Source organism: Anser anser, assembly GCF_964211835.1.
Source record: "Anser anser genome assembly, chromosome: 27".
Classification (NCBI taxonomy): domain Eukaryota; kingdom Metazoa; phylum Chordata; class Aves; order Anseriformes; family Anatidae; genus Anser; species Anser anser.
This window is the reverse complement of record NC_139748.1, coordinates 3633150-3648970: the sequence shown is the minus strand read 5'-3', so window position 1 is coordinate 3648970 and position 15821 is coordinate 3633150. Positions and strand designations below refer to the sequence as shown.

The 15821-nt window shown below is 61.4% G+C and overlaps 1 protein-coding gene across 1 annotated transcript; it reads right to left on the bottom strand.

Annotated features, from left to right (window-relative positions):
• Window positions 1–3108: 3108 nt before the first annotated feature.
• NUAK2 (NUAK family kinase 2) lies at window positions 3109–13935 on the bottom strand. The gene is made up of 7 exons (XM_083812997.1): window positions 13698–13935; window positions 9032–9152; window positions 7801–7952; window positions 6848–6913; window positions 5603–5722; window positions 5327–5459; window positions 3109–5249 (listed from the first exon to the last, which is right to left on the bottom strand). Exons 1-7 carry the CDS (start codon window positions 13887–13889, stop codon window positions 4117–4119), a joined length of 1917 nt encoding a protein of 638 aa, XP_083669123.1. The 5' UTR covers window positions 13890–13935; the 3' UTR covers window positions 3109–4116.
• Between the last annotated feature and the right edge of the window lie 1886 nt (window positions 13936–15821).

Here is a 15821-nt window from a genome sequence, read left to right as displayed (position 1 = left end):
ATAGCCGTGCCTGGGCTCCCCCAAGCTCAGCAAGGGACGGGCAGGCTGCACCTTGTCTGGTTTGCAGGTCCCAAGAGCAGTTTCCACGCCCCATCAGCTGATGGATGGGATGAGGGGCGAGCCAGCGGCAGGCACGATGCGGGGGGAGAACCCCGCAAACGATGGGTAGGAAAGGAAAGGGGACGTCCAAGCAGCCCCCCGGCTGCACGCCGAGCTCCAGCAGTGCTGGAAGAGCCAAGCACCCTGCCCCGGACCCCCTGCGCCCCCTCCTCCTGCAGCGCTGCGTGCCTGGGGACCGCGGGGCAGCCGGGCAGGGGCACCCTGCGTGGGGACAACCCCCCCGGCACCTGCAGTACCGGGGCCCCAGCAGGGTCTGGGGTCACATTTTTTAGGTCTCGGGGTGAGATGAATTGAAGAAAGGCCGCAGAGCTGCACCATTCCTCGCGCTCCTGGAGAGTGGGATCAAAGTTTTCTCCCTTTTTTGCTTTCTCCCTTTTTTTTTTGGCCGCTCCAGGCTGCAGCCGAGTGCCATTGAAAACGGGAGGGCTTTCATGTGGGGATTTCTTCTCTTCTGATCTTCAAAGAAATCCAGCAATCAAACAGGTAATATCGGAGGCACCTTTAAAAAAAAAAGCACCACTTTGAAAGCATCGTATGCAAAAGAAACGTCTAAACTTTGTTGTGTTAATTGTTCTGGCACTCAGAGCTGCTCCACGACGTCTCAGAAATATCGCTGGCTCCAGGCCCGCGATGCGTCAGGCAGACACAGGATCACCAAAGCAGGAAACCTGGGGGGGGGGGGGGGGGGGAAAAACCCGGACAACAAATTAGGAGATTTTGGTGAGAAAGAGCGGCGGCGAGGCTTTATCAGAACAGTTTGGGCGATGACAGCAGGAAGCCGATAGGAAAACCCACAGGGACGCGTCCCCTCGCTGCCAGCCCTGCCCGAGGGGCGACGTGCTTCAGCTGCAGGCTGTCCTGGGGGGGGCCCAGCACCCCGGCAGGGCACGCGGCTCCCCTCCCACGCCGCGTCCCCCCGGGCCTGCTCCGAGCCCCAAATTTGGGCTCAGCGCATCCGGGCTCCCAGCACAAGCCCGGGCAGGATGGGGCCGGGGCTGACTCACGTCGGCAGCGCCTTTCCTGGGCACGGCACGGCCGGGAGATGCGGGGGCCACTTGCTTCCCCCTGCACCCCAGCGCCCTTTTCTCCCCTCTCTTAGCCCCCACGGGCCCTGAGGATGCTCGCAGATGTTGCACGGGTTTGTGGCTCCCACAGCAGCCCCAGACGAGCTGGGGCTCGGGGCAGGGCGCAGCGCATCCAGGTGTGGGGGACCCCAAGCCCAGCACCTGATGGAAAATCCCCACACCCCACCTCAGAAAGGCCCGCAGCCCATTCCTGGGTAGGGGATGTGCCAACTGCCCCGGTAAGAAGCCAGGACCCCTACAGATGACAGCAGGAAGGGGTCCAGGCTGCACCCCATAGCCACGGTGCTCGCTGTGGGCCGGCTTCACCCGCATAACCCCCCCCCCGACACGGGCAGGGAAAGCTCACACTAATTGTGTAAATCCGCAGGGACTTGCGTTGTGATTGCTTTCTGTGATTTTGCACTGTGACTGATTTCTGCGCCGTGATCCCAGCACACCAGATCCAGCCTCGCCCCTTCAGCTTGGGCTCTGCCAACGCTTCGCTGCAGCCGGCAAATTCGTCTTCGGGTGTTTCTCCCGGGTGCCTGGGGAAGGTGCTGAGCGCTGCTTGGCAGGCAGAGCCCCTCGCCCACGTGCGGCTGGGGAGGGGGCTTTGCCAGGCAGCTCCCAGGGGCCTGGGAGGGAGCCGGGGGGCTGCAAACCAGGAGCAGCTGCTTGGGATGAAAGCCCTGAGCAGAGGGGGGCCGTTAATAACGGAGCGGAGGCGGCAGGGAGCGGGGCTGGGACTGAAAGGGCCATTCCTGGGGGCACAGGCACTGCACGGGGAGGGGGCTGCCGTGGGCGAGGAGACACCAGCCGGGATGGGGACGGTCACTGCAGCCCCCTGCCATCGCTTCTGAGGTTTGCTGCTGGGGCTCTGCCCCCTCCACAGCTCTGGGAAGGCGCCGGGGGAGCCCTGCCCCTGCCCTGGGCTTTGTGGGGGCTCGGGTCACAGCGAGGGGGCTCTGCGGGAGGATCCCCCTCTGCCACCAGCCGGGACACACGTGGTGGTGCGGTCACAGCACGCCTCGTGGTGCACACCCAGGGGTGCCACAGCTCAGCCCAGCTCTGAAATTATCACATGAACCTTTCCTTGCAGCCCTGCAATGGGACTGCAGCACCCAGGGATGCTCCAGAAACCAAACCCACAAACGGCTGCTGAAAACCTGCCCCGTCCCTCAGCGGCTGTCCAAAACCTCAGCCCGAGCTGAGCGCTGCCTCGGGGTGCTCCTGGCGTTGTGAGGGGCTCTGCCCTCGCACCCATGGGTGCCGTGGACCCCAGGCAGAGCCTTGGCAGGCAGGGAGCGTTAGGACTTTGCCCTGGCTGAGCTAGATGGCCCCGCAGTGGTTTAAGCTCTCTGCTGGCCCTTAAATGGGCCTGGAAGCACACGGGGAATGCGCGGCAGGGGGCAGAGCGCAGCGTGCCCCCCATGGCTTCAGCGGGGGCCTGGCACGCAGCCCCCCCCCAGCCCTTCCCCGTGGCAGGGACCTGAAATTCCTCCTATTTACTCGGGTGGAAATGAGAAATTGTTAGAGTGCTCTGTAGAGCAATGAAAGCACTTTCAGTGCCACGGCAGAAGGGGACAAAGGAAGCTGGGGGGAAAGGGGCAGAGAAGAGACCCCCCCCCCCACCTGGCACTGGGGCACAGCGGAGCTCCGGCTGCTGCGCCCCGTTACAGACAGCACCTGCAGGCACAGCAAGAGGAGACGGAGCTCTCCGGGGCCAGATCCTGCTGCCAAAGCTGCTCCACAAATCCGAACCTGCACAGCATCAGCACCATGAAAGCGGGGAAGGAGCTTGGCTCTCCCCCTAGCAGGGGCTCAGCACCCCACAGCGCCGGCAGGAGGCACCCGCTGAGGGTCACCTTTGAGCATCCCCCCGACACACCGCACTGGAAGAACAATCAAGACAACAACCAGCATCCACCTTTTGCTTTTAATTTAATGGTTTTCTCAGGACTAATTTGTTGGAAGGGGAAGGGAAACGGCCAGCAAACACACAGCAGATGGTGCAGAGCTTTGACTCGCAGCACACGGGCACAGCCCAAACACCTCTGCCCCCCACAAAAATATTGGGTGGCTGTTACTGAGCCAGACAAATCCAGTGCTGTTGAAGTTAAACATTAACCTCAGACAAGAGGCAATAAATAAAGCAGTGCCTTACAAAAGGCACCTTTTTTTTTTTTTTCCTTTCTCCTTTCAACATTAAAAATTGACGTTGGCATCAGAGCACATTTTCAGACTGTGGTTTCGGCTTCAGCCAGACCCAGGTTTCCTGCAGAGCCAGGGTTTTCCCCTTCTGCGTGCAGGATGAGGCCCAGGCCCACAGCAGCATCAAAGCACACACGTTATTCCAGTTGGGTTTCTCAGGGCAGGAGAGGGAAGGGCTGGGGCTGGACCCCATTGCCAGCAAACCCAAAAAGCCCAGCCCGCAGCCAGGACAGCACCTCTCAGCCTCCTGCCAGCACCCTGCTACATCTCTAGCTTGGTTGAGGTATATCACCTGCCCTATCCGTTAACTTGTGCAGCCAAAGAAAAACCAAAAAAAAACAAAAAACAGTGCAAAGAAAAAGAAACCCCACCCCCCTGCTCCTTCCCTCCCATGAGATGAACCTGCCCGGGCGGCAGGGAGGGGTCCAAGCACCCTCAGTGCCTCTGAGCCAGCTCCGGGAGCACCCCCAGACCCCAGGGGGGCTGCTGGAGCAGCTCAGGGCTTTGGTCCCGTTATATCCCCTCCCATGGAGATGCGCCCAGGCCATCCCCCTCCCCGCGCTGCAGCCCCTCCAGTGTCCCGCAGCCACCGCGGCTCCCTCCCTGCGCATCCCAGCGCCTCCCCGGGGCTGTGAAATAAATACGTGGGGCACAGGGCAGCGGCAGCAGCCCCGGGCTGGGGGAGCCCGGTGGGGACACGTGGGGTGGCTGCAGGGGGTCCTCAGCTCAGCTTGAGGCTGATGGCCACGGCGTGCCGGTAAACCTCGGTGACGTTGTCACAGCTCTCCAGGGAGAAGCGGCTCTCCCCCAGGGTGCTGGGGCAGTGCGTCATGGTCCAGCGGCGCAGCCGGCGCCCTTCATCCGCCTCCTCCTCCTCCAGCCGCAGGAGGCTGTCGGCAGAGACGCAGCCCCGCATGCCCACGCTGCCGGGGGGGACACGGGTGGGCAGGTCGAGCTGGTCAAAGGACTCGGTGGAGAGGATGCTGTCCTCGCTCACGGCACTGGCCGGGCGGGTGCGGGGGGCCAGGGGGGCTCTGGGCAGGGACACCTCGCTGAAACACCCAAAGCCCTGCCCCGGGGGGCTGCCTGGCTCGGTGCTGCTGGGGGAGTACTTGCTGCTGTGCTTGAGGATGCCTTTTCGGCCGGTGGGGAGGCTGGGGGGGGGCTGATCTGCGGAGGGGCTGTCGGCAAACACGCTCCCATCGAGGTCCAAGCTCCCTGCGTCCAGAACATCCCCGGACTCACAGCACTCCAGGGATGAGTAATAGCCCGACTCCCTCTTCGGGGGCTTTTTTAGGATTCCCTTCTTGGGCACAACCGCGGGGACAACGCTGCTGCCCTCGCTGCCAGCCAGCACCTCTGGGGACAGGATGTGGATCAGAGCCACGGCAGCCGCTTCTCCATCCTCGCTCTTTGCCTCTCCCGGAGGAGCTGCCGGCAGAGGGCCGGGCACCTTCTGTTCGCAGGAGTTCCTCTTCTTCAGGATGCCCTTGGGCCGCTTGAGGATGGACTTGGAGGGGTTCTCCGGGGCCAGGGCCACCTCCTGCAGGACGTGGGAGACGTCGTTCTCCTTCTTGGACTTCTTGAGCGAGCGCTGCCGCTCCAGGGCCACGCTGGGGATGTGCTGCTTGAAGAAGCAGCGCACCTTGGAGCTGTTCTCGAAGAGTGGCCGGGAGGAGCGCCGCAGCCACTCCGCCACCGTGGCCAGGGGGGACTCGCTCTCCCGCAGCATCTCCTGCTCCCCGAGGGGCACTTTGTAGCCCCAGTTGACCCACCAGTGCGTGGCGATGTCCTCGATGGTGGCTCGGCGCTCCGGGTTCACCATCAGCATCCACCGGATCAGCCCGCAGGCATCTGGGGGAGAGGCAGGTCAGGCACCGGCAGAGCACGGGGCGGGGGGGGACCACGCAGGGCGGCGGGGGTCTGCCTACCTGACAGCTTGGTGGGCTCCCGGTAGTCCCCGCTTGTGATCTGCTTGACCAGAGTCTTGTAGTCATGGCCATCGAACGGCATCGTGCCGTGGACCAGGATGTAGAGGAGAACGCCGAGGGACCAGCTGTCCACCTGCCACAGGGAGAGGTGACCCTGGAGGGGGGCAGCAGGACCAGGCCACCCCCCCCACACCCAGCCAGCAGCTCACAGCAGCTCCTGGGGTGCAGGACAGGGCTCACACCACCACCCCAGACCCCCTGGGAGACACAACGTACCTCCGGGCCCTTGTAGGGCCGCCCGTTGATGATTTCAGGAGATGCGTAGAGAGGGCTGCCGCAGTACGTCTGCAGAAACTTGTCCTGCTGGTAAACGTTGGACAGGCCAAAGTCTGCGATCTAGAGAGGGAATTTCACAGCCGTTATTAGCACACAGCAAAGTTCCTGATTGCAGGGGGAGCAGCACAGCCTCATGAAGCTCTCCAGCTCTGGGCTTGGCTGAAACCAGTCCCCCCTTGTCACCCCGGGTCTTGCCCTCACTTTGGGCACCCTCCTGATGTCCCTGGGGAGCGGCAGCATCCCAACCTTTCCCCTTGCCCTTCTCCTCCTCCAAGAAAGCTCATCACAGCCTCCTGCTCCCAGCTCTGCCCCTCCAGCCCCATCACCCACATGCCACAAGCAGAGGCAGCTGCGGGGCTGTGCTTAGAGGGAGCATCACAGGGCCCTGCTCCAGCTCGTTCACGGCCACCAGAGGCTGCTTCACTCCTCCTCTGCCCCACCTGGCACACAGGCATTCATTGTGCTCATTACATGCCACCTCTCAGCAAGCAGAAGGTACAGTCCCTGCTCACGAGGTTACCCACTAGAGATAACGCCCAAACCTTTCATCTCCAGCCACACCAACCCCGGGGAGGCAGGCACGGCCGCAGTGCTCTGGGATAAAGGGAGCAGCACTGCCAGGGCCAGCAGGGCCCGGCTGCCCCCTGCCTCCCCGTGCCAGCCCAGCCCCGTGCTTACTGGAAGCAGGGCTTGCACTGGGAGCCATCCCACCCAGCCCGCCTGGGTTTGAGCTCAGCATTCAGACTTTGCCCTCTTATCAGCTGCCAAATAAACACTGGCGGCTTTAACAGCCAGAGCTCGGGCTCTGCCTCTGCAGCCTTTGCCCTGGCAGCCAGAAGGGGGATTTGGGAGCCCTCCTGGTCCCCATCTCTCGGGCTGGCTGCCTCGCTCCGTGGCAAACAGCAGCACGGGCGATCACAGCAGCCTCTGGGCCAGCAGAGCCTCCCCAGGGCTGTGGGGACCAGGTGCCCCAGGGGATACAGGGTGTCACAGCCACCCCCAGCCCTGCTGCCCTGGTCCCTCTGGCCCCAGAGACACCTGCAAGGGACAGGGCAGGAGCAGCATCAGCACGGGCACCCCAAGAAACTCCTCAGCCAGGATCGAGCCCCAAAACCAGGCAGCATCCCTCCCAGCCCTCAGCCGGGCAAAACCCCAAAGCGTGGCCAGGCCCCACCAGCCCCTCACCTTGATGTTCCCGTTGGCATCCAGAAGGATGTTCTCCAGCTTCAGGTCTCTGTGCACGATCCCGTTCTGAAAGGGAAGGCAGAGCCGGGCTCAGTTTGTGGTGCTGGAGGTAGGGAAGGTCGGCGCGGGGAGGTCACTGCCATTCACCCGCTGGCACAGCGGTGATTGCTCGGGCGTTCACGCAAGTGAGACAGCAGTCAATAACCCCAGGTGCGTGGATGAGGATAAGCTGGAAGCCACGTCCTGAGCTGGGTGCTACCAGCAGTGCTTTACCCACCACAAGCCAGCACCCCACACTGGGCTCCTGCGCCCTCCCCAGCCACGCACCCGCCGGTTCCCACTCCCCAGGGCGAGCCCGGCTCTGGGCTTTGCTGGGACCTGCCCAAGCAGCACCCCGAGGTGCTCCGGGCGCAGGAGGTGCCCTGCAGCCTCCCATTGCTGCCGAGGGCAGGCAGGATCCCAGGGCTGAGGACGACCCACGCGAGACCCCCAAGTATCCCCAGGGAGACACCCGGGGTCCTTGCAGGGCTGGCAGAGCCCACCCACAGCCCCACAGCCCTCTCCCAGGGGACGAGGCGGTGACCCAGGGCTGGGCCCGCAGCCCTCGCACACAGCCCTGGGCGTCTCCCCCGCCGCGGGTGGGACGGGGTTTGGTCCTGCCAGCGGGGTTAGTCAGCCCGACGGCGCAGCAGCCGCTCAGCGAGCCTGAGCCTTTCCAAAACGCTGCTTGGGCACTTCCCAAGGGCCGCCGCGCCCTTCAGATAAGGGGCAGGATTAACCCCACTTCCCGAGAAAGACGGGCGAGCTGCTCCCACCTCCCAGCCCCGGGCAGAGCTTCCCTGCCACATCCATGCCCAGCTCCAGCACAACTGCCCGCAGCACCTGGGTCTGGCCGCGCTGAGCCCAGGGGAGCTGACCGGCCCCGATCCCCCCAGGAACGCGGCCCCACGCACCTTGTGGCAGTAGTAGACGGCCGACACGACCTGGCGGAAGAAGTGCCGTGCCTCCTGCTCCGTCAGCCGCTGCCGCTCGCTGATGTAGTCGTACAGGTCCCCCTTGCTGGCGTACTCCATCACGATGACGATCTTGCTGCTGTTCTCAAACACTGCGCACAGACGGGGAGGGGAAGCCACAGGGCGTCAGGGGGGTGCTTGGAGCCGAGGGACTTCATCAGCTCCCGCCTTTTAATGACCAGAAGCCCTGACCGACCCCAACACATTGCTTTTCCCCTTGGTCTGGTTTGCAGACCAGGTGTCGGGGTTTGTGCTGGTGCTTGCTCTGGGGTCGGACAGGGATGGCTGGAGCTACCAAGGAGCCTCCTGCAGCCCACGCAAGGACAGGCTCTGATCCTCCAGGAGGAGACTGGGACACCCCATTCTTCCCTAAACAGAAGCTTCCCTTCCTGCTTAGAGGGAAGGGGTGAGAGGCACGGCCGGGTGGGCTTTCCATGCCCCACCAAGGCTCCAGCTCAAGCCCCGCGCGGCGCGATTTCCTCCTGTCTGCAGGCAGCTACCTCGCTACTTCTGAACTCCAGCACCCAGCGTGACTCAGCCCTCGCAAACAGCATGCGAGCTGCCAGGCAGCGTGCTGTTGTTGGGAGGACAAAAGGACTCCGGATACCTCACGTACGCCACCCAGGCGGCAGCAGCCCAGCACCGGCCGCACGCACACACCGGGCACGCCGCGATAAACCCCGCGCACGCTGGGTTTGCTGCCAAAGGGCTCGGGTTTGAGCAAAGTCTGACCCAGTTGGAGGCTCGCTCCAAATCTGATTGTGTCTAGAGCTCGAGGACTTGTCTTTTGGCTGCTCTTGGCACTGTCCTGATGGCCTGGGAGCAGAGCCCAGCGAGCAGCATCAGGAGCGATACGGGCACCGCGGTTTGGTTTTCCTGGGCCCCAGGGGAGGGAAAGGGAAGGGCTCCAGCACTGAGGTTAGCTCCTGCCCCGGGCCGAGGGCAGAGCCGCGGGGATTTCCAACACAGGGATTGCCACCGCTTCGGTGCCAGACTCTTAAAGACTGCACCAACTTTCAGGGTGTGCAGGAGGGCACGGGGCAGGTTTTGGAGCTGGTAATTCCCCGGAGAGCAGCGGGGCAGGACCAGGGGAGGCACAGCCCCTGCCAGGGCTGCAGGGGAGGCCAGGGAAGCAGCTGGAAAGGAAAGGGGGTGGCGGGGGGGGGCTCACCTTCATGGACAGCAATGATGTGGGGGTGGTTGAGGGACGACATGATCTCGATCTCTCTCCGGATGTGGACAAGGTCCTGCTCATCTTTGATTTTGTCTTTCCGGATGGACTTGATGGCCACCTGCAGACAAACACACACATACAGCAGTCACCCAGACGCCAGGAGAAGACACCACAGCTTCCCACAGCCCCCTGCAGAGGCAGGGCCCCCCCTCTTTTGGGAAGGGGCTCTCTAACAAAGGATCAGCAGCCCAGCTCCCCACGCAGGCGTGCGCTATCCAAGGGCATCACCTCTCCGCGGTGAGCAGCTTAACAGCGAGCTTCATCTGTGAGGGTTTTACAGCTTCCAAGCCCCGGCGCTGAGCACACAGGGGCTGCTCACCCCCTGCAAGATCAGCTCCGAGCCCCCTGGGGCAGGCAGCGCTGCCCATTTCTCCTCTGTTTGGGTGGCTTACGGGAACCTTACAGGAACCAGGTCCTAGGCTACAGCTGCTGCTGGACTGCGGCCAGAGGAATGTGACCGGCACACATGACCGGGGAGATAACGACATCTTCTTAGGGTCACGGAAATAGAAAAAACAGGTTTTGTTTTTAATCACAAGTGTTTATTTCAAGGAGGCGATTACGTAGAGGGAAGGGAAAGTTTGGTGTTCAGGAGCAGATCCCGCCCAGAAAGCGCAGCACCGCGCTGCAGCCGGCCAGGGCCCATTTCGCTTGGGTTTCCCAGTTGTCCTCGACAAGGAAACCGAAAGGGGAGGGGAAAGAAGACTAAGTGCTGGAGAATAGATGCCTTCTAATCCTTTTTCAAAAGGGCTGGGGAGAGACAATGTGCTCCTAGGGCTGAATTTACAACTGAATCCAGCAGAACCTCTTTTCTTGTACCAGACAGGAATGCGGAACAGCCTTAATCCCGTGAAGGGACCCAAGCGGGTCTCCCAGCAACCAGGAGAGGGGCCGCAGACACCCGCCAGCCCCAGCCCATGCTCACAGCTGCGAGACATGCATGTGGCCTCACCCCCCTTTGCTTTAGGGGAGCCCCAAACCCCGCTGCGAGACCCCAGCCCGCCAAGGAGCAGGGGTCGGGAAGCCCTGCTCCTTCCCAGCCCCACAGCAAGCAGGGGGGTGGCAGTCATGGGAGAGCTGCGTGGCCTCCATGCATCTAGCAGACTTTTTCCACCCTGACTTGCTGCTGTGTTGCATTTCCACCTCTTCTGCCACCAAGAAGTGCCCCCCTGACACTGCCCAGGCAATGTTTTCCAGCACAGCTGCTCTGAGCAGAGCCCATCTCGCACTCAGCAAGCCTCCAGGTGCTCAAGCAGCGAGATCTCAGCTGCCACACCGCTGTCTTGGAGCCCACACCAGCTTTAAGGGCTCAGACAGGCAAGCAGGAGACGGGCTGGTTGAGTCCCTTTGGCCCCGGGGCACATCTCTGGGGCTTCAGGGCAGGTTTGTCCCCTGCACCAGCAGAGGCTGGAGGTGAGCACCCAAGCAGAATGGACTCTGACCAGAGGAGGTTCAATAACCCTGCACAAAGCAATACTGAAGGCACTTAATAGCTTCTTGAAACCCAGGTATTCTTCTCCATGACCTTTGTGCTACGCTAGCAGGTTAAAGTTTAACCATTTTCGCTCCAGCCCCTGATTACCTGACCCCCTGCAGAATGCAGGAAGCCAGCCTGCTGCCCTCCCGAGTCCCTGCTGGCCCTCTTGGTTCATCTCCCCATAAAAACAACATCCAGCCCAGTAAAACAGCCCGAGCATTTTTGGGGTGCGTGCAGAATGTTGCTGACCGAGATGCTCACCCTGAGCCTGGCCTCAGAGCAAGACTCACCGCCTGGAAAAAGGCAAAGTGGCTGCGAGCTCCTCAGCCCGAGGAGATGCCCCTGGCTGCACTCAGAGCCGCCTGTCAGCCGCAGTTAGTGACCGCCGAGGCTGCAGCGCCAGCAGGATGAGTGCTGCTCAGCCCTGGAGCCATAACAGACACAACACAAGGAAAAGCCACCGTTAGGGTCCGCATCTCGTGCTACAGAGACCGAACTGCACGTTTGGGGTGGGGTGATTTATCCACCTGTCAGTCCCTGCTGGGGAGGTTAATCCCTTGGTTTTCTTGTCCTTCCCCAGGGGTACCGAGCAGCAGCTTTGTCCCAAGATGTCCCCTACCTAACAGGGCTGGCAGCAGAGGATCCCCTCTCAGAAAGGGAAAGGCACCCTGGAGATGAGGACCTGCAGCTTCAGGGACCGGCAGCAATGCAGCCCACACCCTCCCTCCACCACCAATGCTATATGATAAAAAATTTCCTGCAGCAAACAGCCCCCAGAACTCCCACTGCGGGAGCCTGGAGAACAAAAGTACTTTCCAAGTCAAAAAGGCTTTTAATTAAAAAGTTTTTCGGGGGGCAGAACAGGTATTTTCAGCAGCTGCTGGAAGATACATTAAGCTACAACCCCAGGCAGCCCTTCAGAAGTTGTTCCAGATTGCAAGTGCAGCGTTTCATGCGCCATGAAATATGGATTACAACCCACTGCGGAAGGGACCGGGGCTCGCCCCTTACAGGAGATCAAAGGAGGCTTCGCCGCCTCGGAATATTCCAGGTGCTGCCTTCCACTTGACACCACGCAAGCCCACAGATCCGTTTCTGACACTGCGAGCCAGTCCCACAGGAGGTCCCGGTTTCTATTTGATTTCTATTTGACTTGGCTGCGGTCCAGGGCTCGGGAAGGAACGGCAGGCTGGGAGGAAAAAAAAAAAGGGCCAGATGCTGCCATGCCAACAGGTGCAGGAGCCGGTTTGCACCACGCATTACTGAATCTTCAAACCAAAAACAAGAGGTAGGGGAGGGGAAAAAGAGCCAGCAATTCTCTCCCCACCTGCTCAACATTTCAGGGGCACAAAAGTTTTCTGAGGAGTGGGGAGGGCACTCAGGAGCACCCACCAAAAGGCATGAGCACCGTTTCACCTAAAGGATTTCTAGCCAGAAAGCAAGACTTTCAGACAAAAAATGCTCACAGAAACCCCCCCCCAAAAAAATCTGGCTGATGAAGCCTGGTCTCTGCAGCCTAACAGCTGGTTAGACGTACTTTACTCTGAGCTAAGACCACGTAGGTTAAAATTCAGAAGGAAAAAAGGAAAAAAAAAAGACAGCTAGGCAGTATAATGAGACGGTTCAATATTCAGTGTATCTGACAGAGGCAGCTCCTGATCAGCCAGAGGCCAAAGCCACGCGTGGAGCAGCTCCAGCTTCGCAGCCCCAGCTGGTAACGTGGGACCCGCGCAGCCCACGAGGGCTGGCAGGAGGCAGCAGTACCTGCCCTCGCACCTCGCTGTTTAGGAAGTGAAAGCCACTTAGAGAAGGAGCAAATAATGACCCGGCTCGGGATAAGCTTGAAGATTAAACAGGTCCGGAAATGCTGAGTGGTGCAAGAAAGAATTTGTGGGAAGAGGAGAGATTTGTGGTTAAGCCTCCTGTTCCTACACGGCCAGCTTGCTGCAGTACTAGTTAGTCAAGCCCTTGACTATCTTTGGAATTTATTGAAGAGGCATTGGTCTGTGTATTTAATTTGCATCATAATGGACTTATGGTACCAGACAAACAAGTCCCTGTCCCAAGGGGCTTCCGCAGATAGGTGAGCTCTGGCAGTTCAAAGATTCCCCACACAAGTTTTGTTAGTTAGGGACAGAAAGGGAAAGCCAAGGCTTCTCACCCATCCCAAAGGAAGGGATCCTCCCAGGTCAGTGGGTGGGAGCCGCATTTCAAGGCCCTGATTATGCAGCAAAATAGCAGCGCCTTCAGAATCAGATAGGCTAATGGAAAAACAGCAAGCCTGATTTAATTAAGAGCTGTTGCGTTACATGAAAACCTCTCCGATTTACAGTTGTTTTCCTCGACATGCCTCGGTGGCACGCTAGTGATCCAAGCTCGCATCCCTTTTGTGCTCAGAGCATCTCGGGGGGCCCTCACTGCTGCCACGAGAGTTGGGCTGGGGGGCGAGTGCCTTTCCCAGGTCTCGTCCTGCAGTGCAGGGTGCCCAGGGCTGAGCTGGGGCAGGGAAATCACCGCCAGGTTTGCCCTTTGAACACCTGCAGCCTGCGCAAGGCCAGGGCTGCCAAACCCAGCAGCACCCCACTTTTGCAGGGCAGCGCTCCCCAGCTCGCCCCAGCCCCCAGCCCCCTGCTTTGGGGCACCAAAGGGCGGATTTGGGGGGCTCCCAAGGGGGGGTTCTGCAAGTCCCGCTTCCACGCAGACCCTGGGGGCTCCGCTCACGCACCACTGCAGAGAGTCAACACATCACATCATCACCCCAAAACAAGGGCAAGAGGAAGGGAAAAGCCCTTGAGACTCGAGAGCAGTGTTTGCTCTTCACCGCCGTCTGCCCGTGGCCCCTCTCAGCGCCCCGGTCAAGTGGGCGAGGGGCTGCAGGAGGAGGAGGAAGGAGAGGAAGAGAAGGAAGGGGGGGAGCGAGGTCCCTGGGGGCTGCCCCCAGCACCCTTGGGGGGCTCCTGTCCCCTCTGCAGGCCAAGGGGGGGCTGCACCACCGCTGCCCCCCGGGTGTCAGCAGGGGAGAGCCGGGGCTGGCTGGGGGGAGGATGCTCGGGGGGTGAGGGGGGAACGCGGGGGCTGCTCGGGATGGGGGCTGGCAAGGTGGGGGGGGACAGGAGCAGCTCTTACCAGCTTGCCGGAGCGCTCCCGAGCCTTCTTCACCTTGCCGTAGGTGCCTTTCCCCAGCGTCTCCAGGAACTCGTAGCGGTGCTTGAGGTTGTGCTTGTGGTGGTGCCGCTTCACCGCCTGCTTCTTGGGCACCGGCGACCTGCCGAGCCCCCCCGGCTGCGGGGCGCCCCCCGGCCCCGCCGCCCGCTCCATGCCGAGCTCCCGGCACGGCACGGCCCGGCCCGGCCCGGCCCGGCCGCTAAATGCGGGGCCGCCCCGCCGGCCGCGCCCCCCCCGCGCCCATTGGCCGCCCTCCCGCCCGCCCCGCCCGGCCCCCGGTGCGGAAAGGGGGCGGGAGGCGAGAAATTTGGGGGTGGGGGGGGGGATCCCGGCAGGGCTGGGGCGTAAGGGGGGCCCCGGAGCTGGGGGGAGCAGCTGTAAGGTGGGGGGGGTTGGATTTGGGGAGGGGGGAGCAGAGGCAGCCCCCCCCCGGGAGGGTTGTAAAGGGAGTAAAGAGGGGGGTTAATGCGGGAGGGGTGCGAAGGGGGTCCTGCATTGCAGGGGGGGGGTAAAAGGGGGGTGCTGAGGGCTGGGGATGGAGGTGTTGGGGAAGGTGCTGCGGGGAGGTGCTCGCACACAAAGGAGGGCCAAGGGGGTGCAGGGAGGGTGCGGGGCAAAGCCTGGGGGGCTCGCACCGGGGGGTGCGGGGACACGGGGACGGACAGATGGACGGGCGGACAGACAGGCAGACACATGCCCACGGGTTTGCTGCAAGGAGCCCCAGCGCACCCAGGACTCTCTGCAAAAATAAAAATAAAAATAAATAAATGGGGGACACGGCCGCCTGCTGCCCCGGTGCTCCCGCACGAACCCATTTCGCGGACGTTTCTGGTTAACTCTGCAGCACCTTCCCGTGCGGTCTTCTCGCCCCTGTGGTAAATCTTTGTTTGGAGATATTAAAAGAATGCAATTATTTCCCAAAGCAGCCAAAACAAAAGCTCTTGCCCGGCTCTGGCATGTGTGAGGACACACCGTATTGATCAAAGAGGCAGATAACTGCAGCATTACTCAGCCCCGCGCTCCGACCTGGATTTTCCCACCGCTTCCAGCGGCTCGGGGCAGACGGGGTGAGGCAGAGAGATGCTGCAGAGCGTGCAGCGAGGGGATGAGCGCGCCCAGCCCCGGCCCCCTGCTGCAGGCTGTGGGCCCCCGAGCACAGACATAGCGGCCGTGCCCCGTCTACGTCAGGATGAGACCCAGGCAGAGGTCCTGTGCCCCCGGCTGCTCTCGCAGTCTGGGTATCAGAGGGCTGAGGTTACGAATGTCCTGCTGAGCACACCCGTCCTGCGGCACGGCTGGAGCCCAGGTTGTGGGACACAGCCGCGCACCGGGCTCCTGCTCATCCCCGCCAGGGATCAGCCTCGGCACTCAGCGGGCTCCAGGTTAGATACCATCGAGGCAGAGTTAGGACACGGAGGGATCTTGTGTCTTGTGGCTGTGTGGAGCCTCTGTTCTGCCTCTGTTCTGCACAAGGCTTTGGGGATAACCAACGTTTTGCAGATTCGTGCTGGCCCTGCATCCTCTCCACCACGAACCTGCCCCACACAGCAACCCGTGGGCAAACCTGGCTTCCTGCTTTACCATCAGTTGTCTCGCACAGCACGGGGGCTGGGGGGATGTCCTGAGATAGTGCAGCAGGGTTGCACTACTGAACTATTTAGTGTGTGGTAACAGGAGCTGCTTTTCAATCTGAAGGTAGCGAGCAGGGCCCATAGGGAAGATAAACAAGGCGTAGAAGAGATTAACTAAACTGCAGTAATTTCAATGTCAAAGTAAACAGATAGGATCCTGTTCAGGCACAGCCTGGAGATTGCAGGAGAGTGGAAGGGGAAGGAGCAGGCCTCCTGATCGCAGCAAGGCAGGCGATTTCCCTTGGCTGAGATGAAAGCTGCCGTGGCTCCCGGACGCGGCCAGCCCACGCCTCTGCCTACGGAGCGATCCCCCGGCGGCTGCGGGATCGCTCGGGGTTGAGCCCACCGGCCCAAGAAGCACTCGAGCACGCATTTAGCTTTAAGCACATGTTTATTGCTCTTCTTGATTTATAAGGATGCCTTCCAGAGGCTTTTCCCTGTGATGAAAGGAAAC

Bases quoted from the DNA above. Each gene is read 5' to 3' on its own strand.
- NUAK2 (XM_083812997.1), bottom strand. From the start codon at position 13,889: ATGGAGCGGGCGGCGGGGCCGGGGGGCGCCCCGCAGCCGGGGGGGCTC. The intron at 5,723-6,847 runs GTGAGGGGCTGG...TTCCCTCTCTAG, and splicing joins ATGCCAACGGGAACATCAAG to ATCGCAGACTTTGGCCTGTC. The intron at 5,460-5,602 runs GTACGTTGTGTC...TCCCTGTGGCAG, and splicing joins GGCCCTACAAGGGCCCGGAG to GTGGACAGCTGGTCCCTCGG.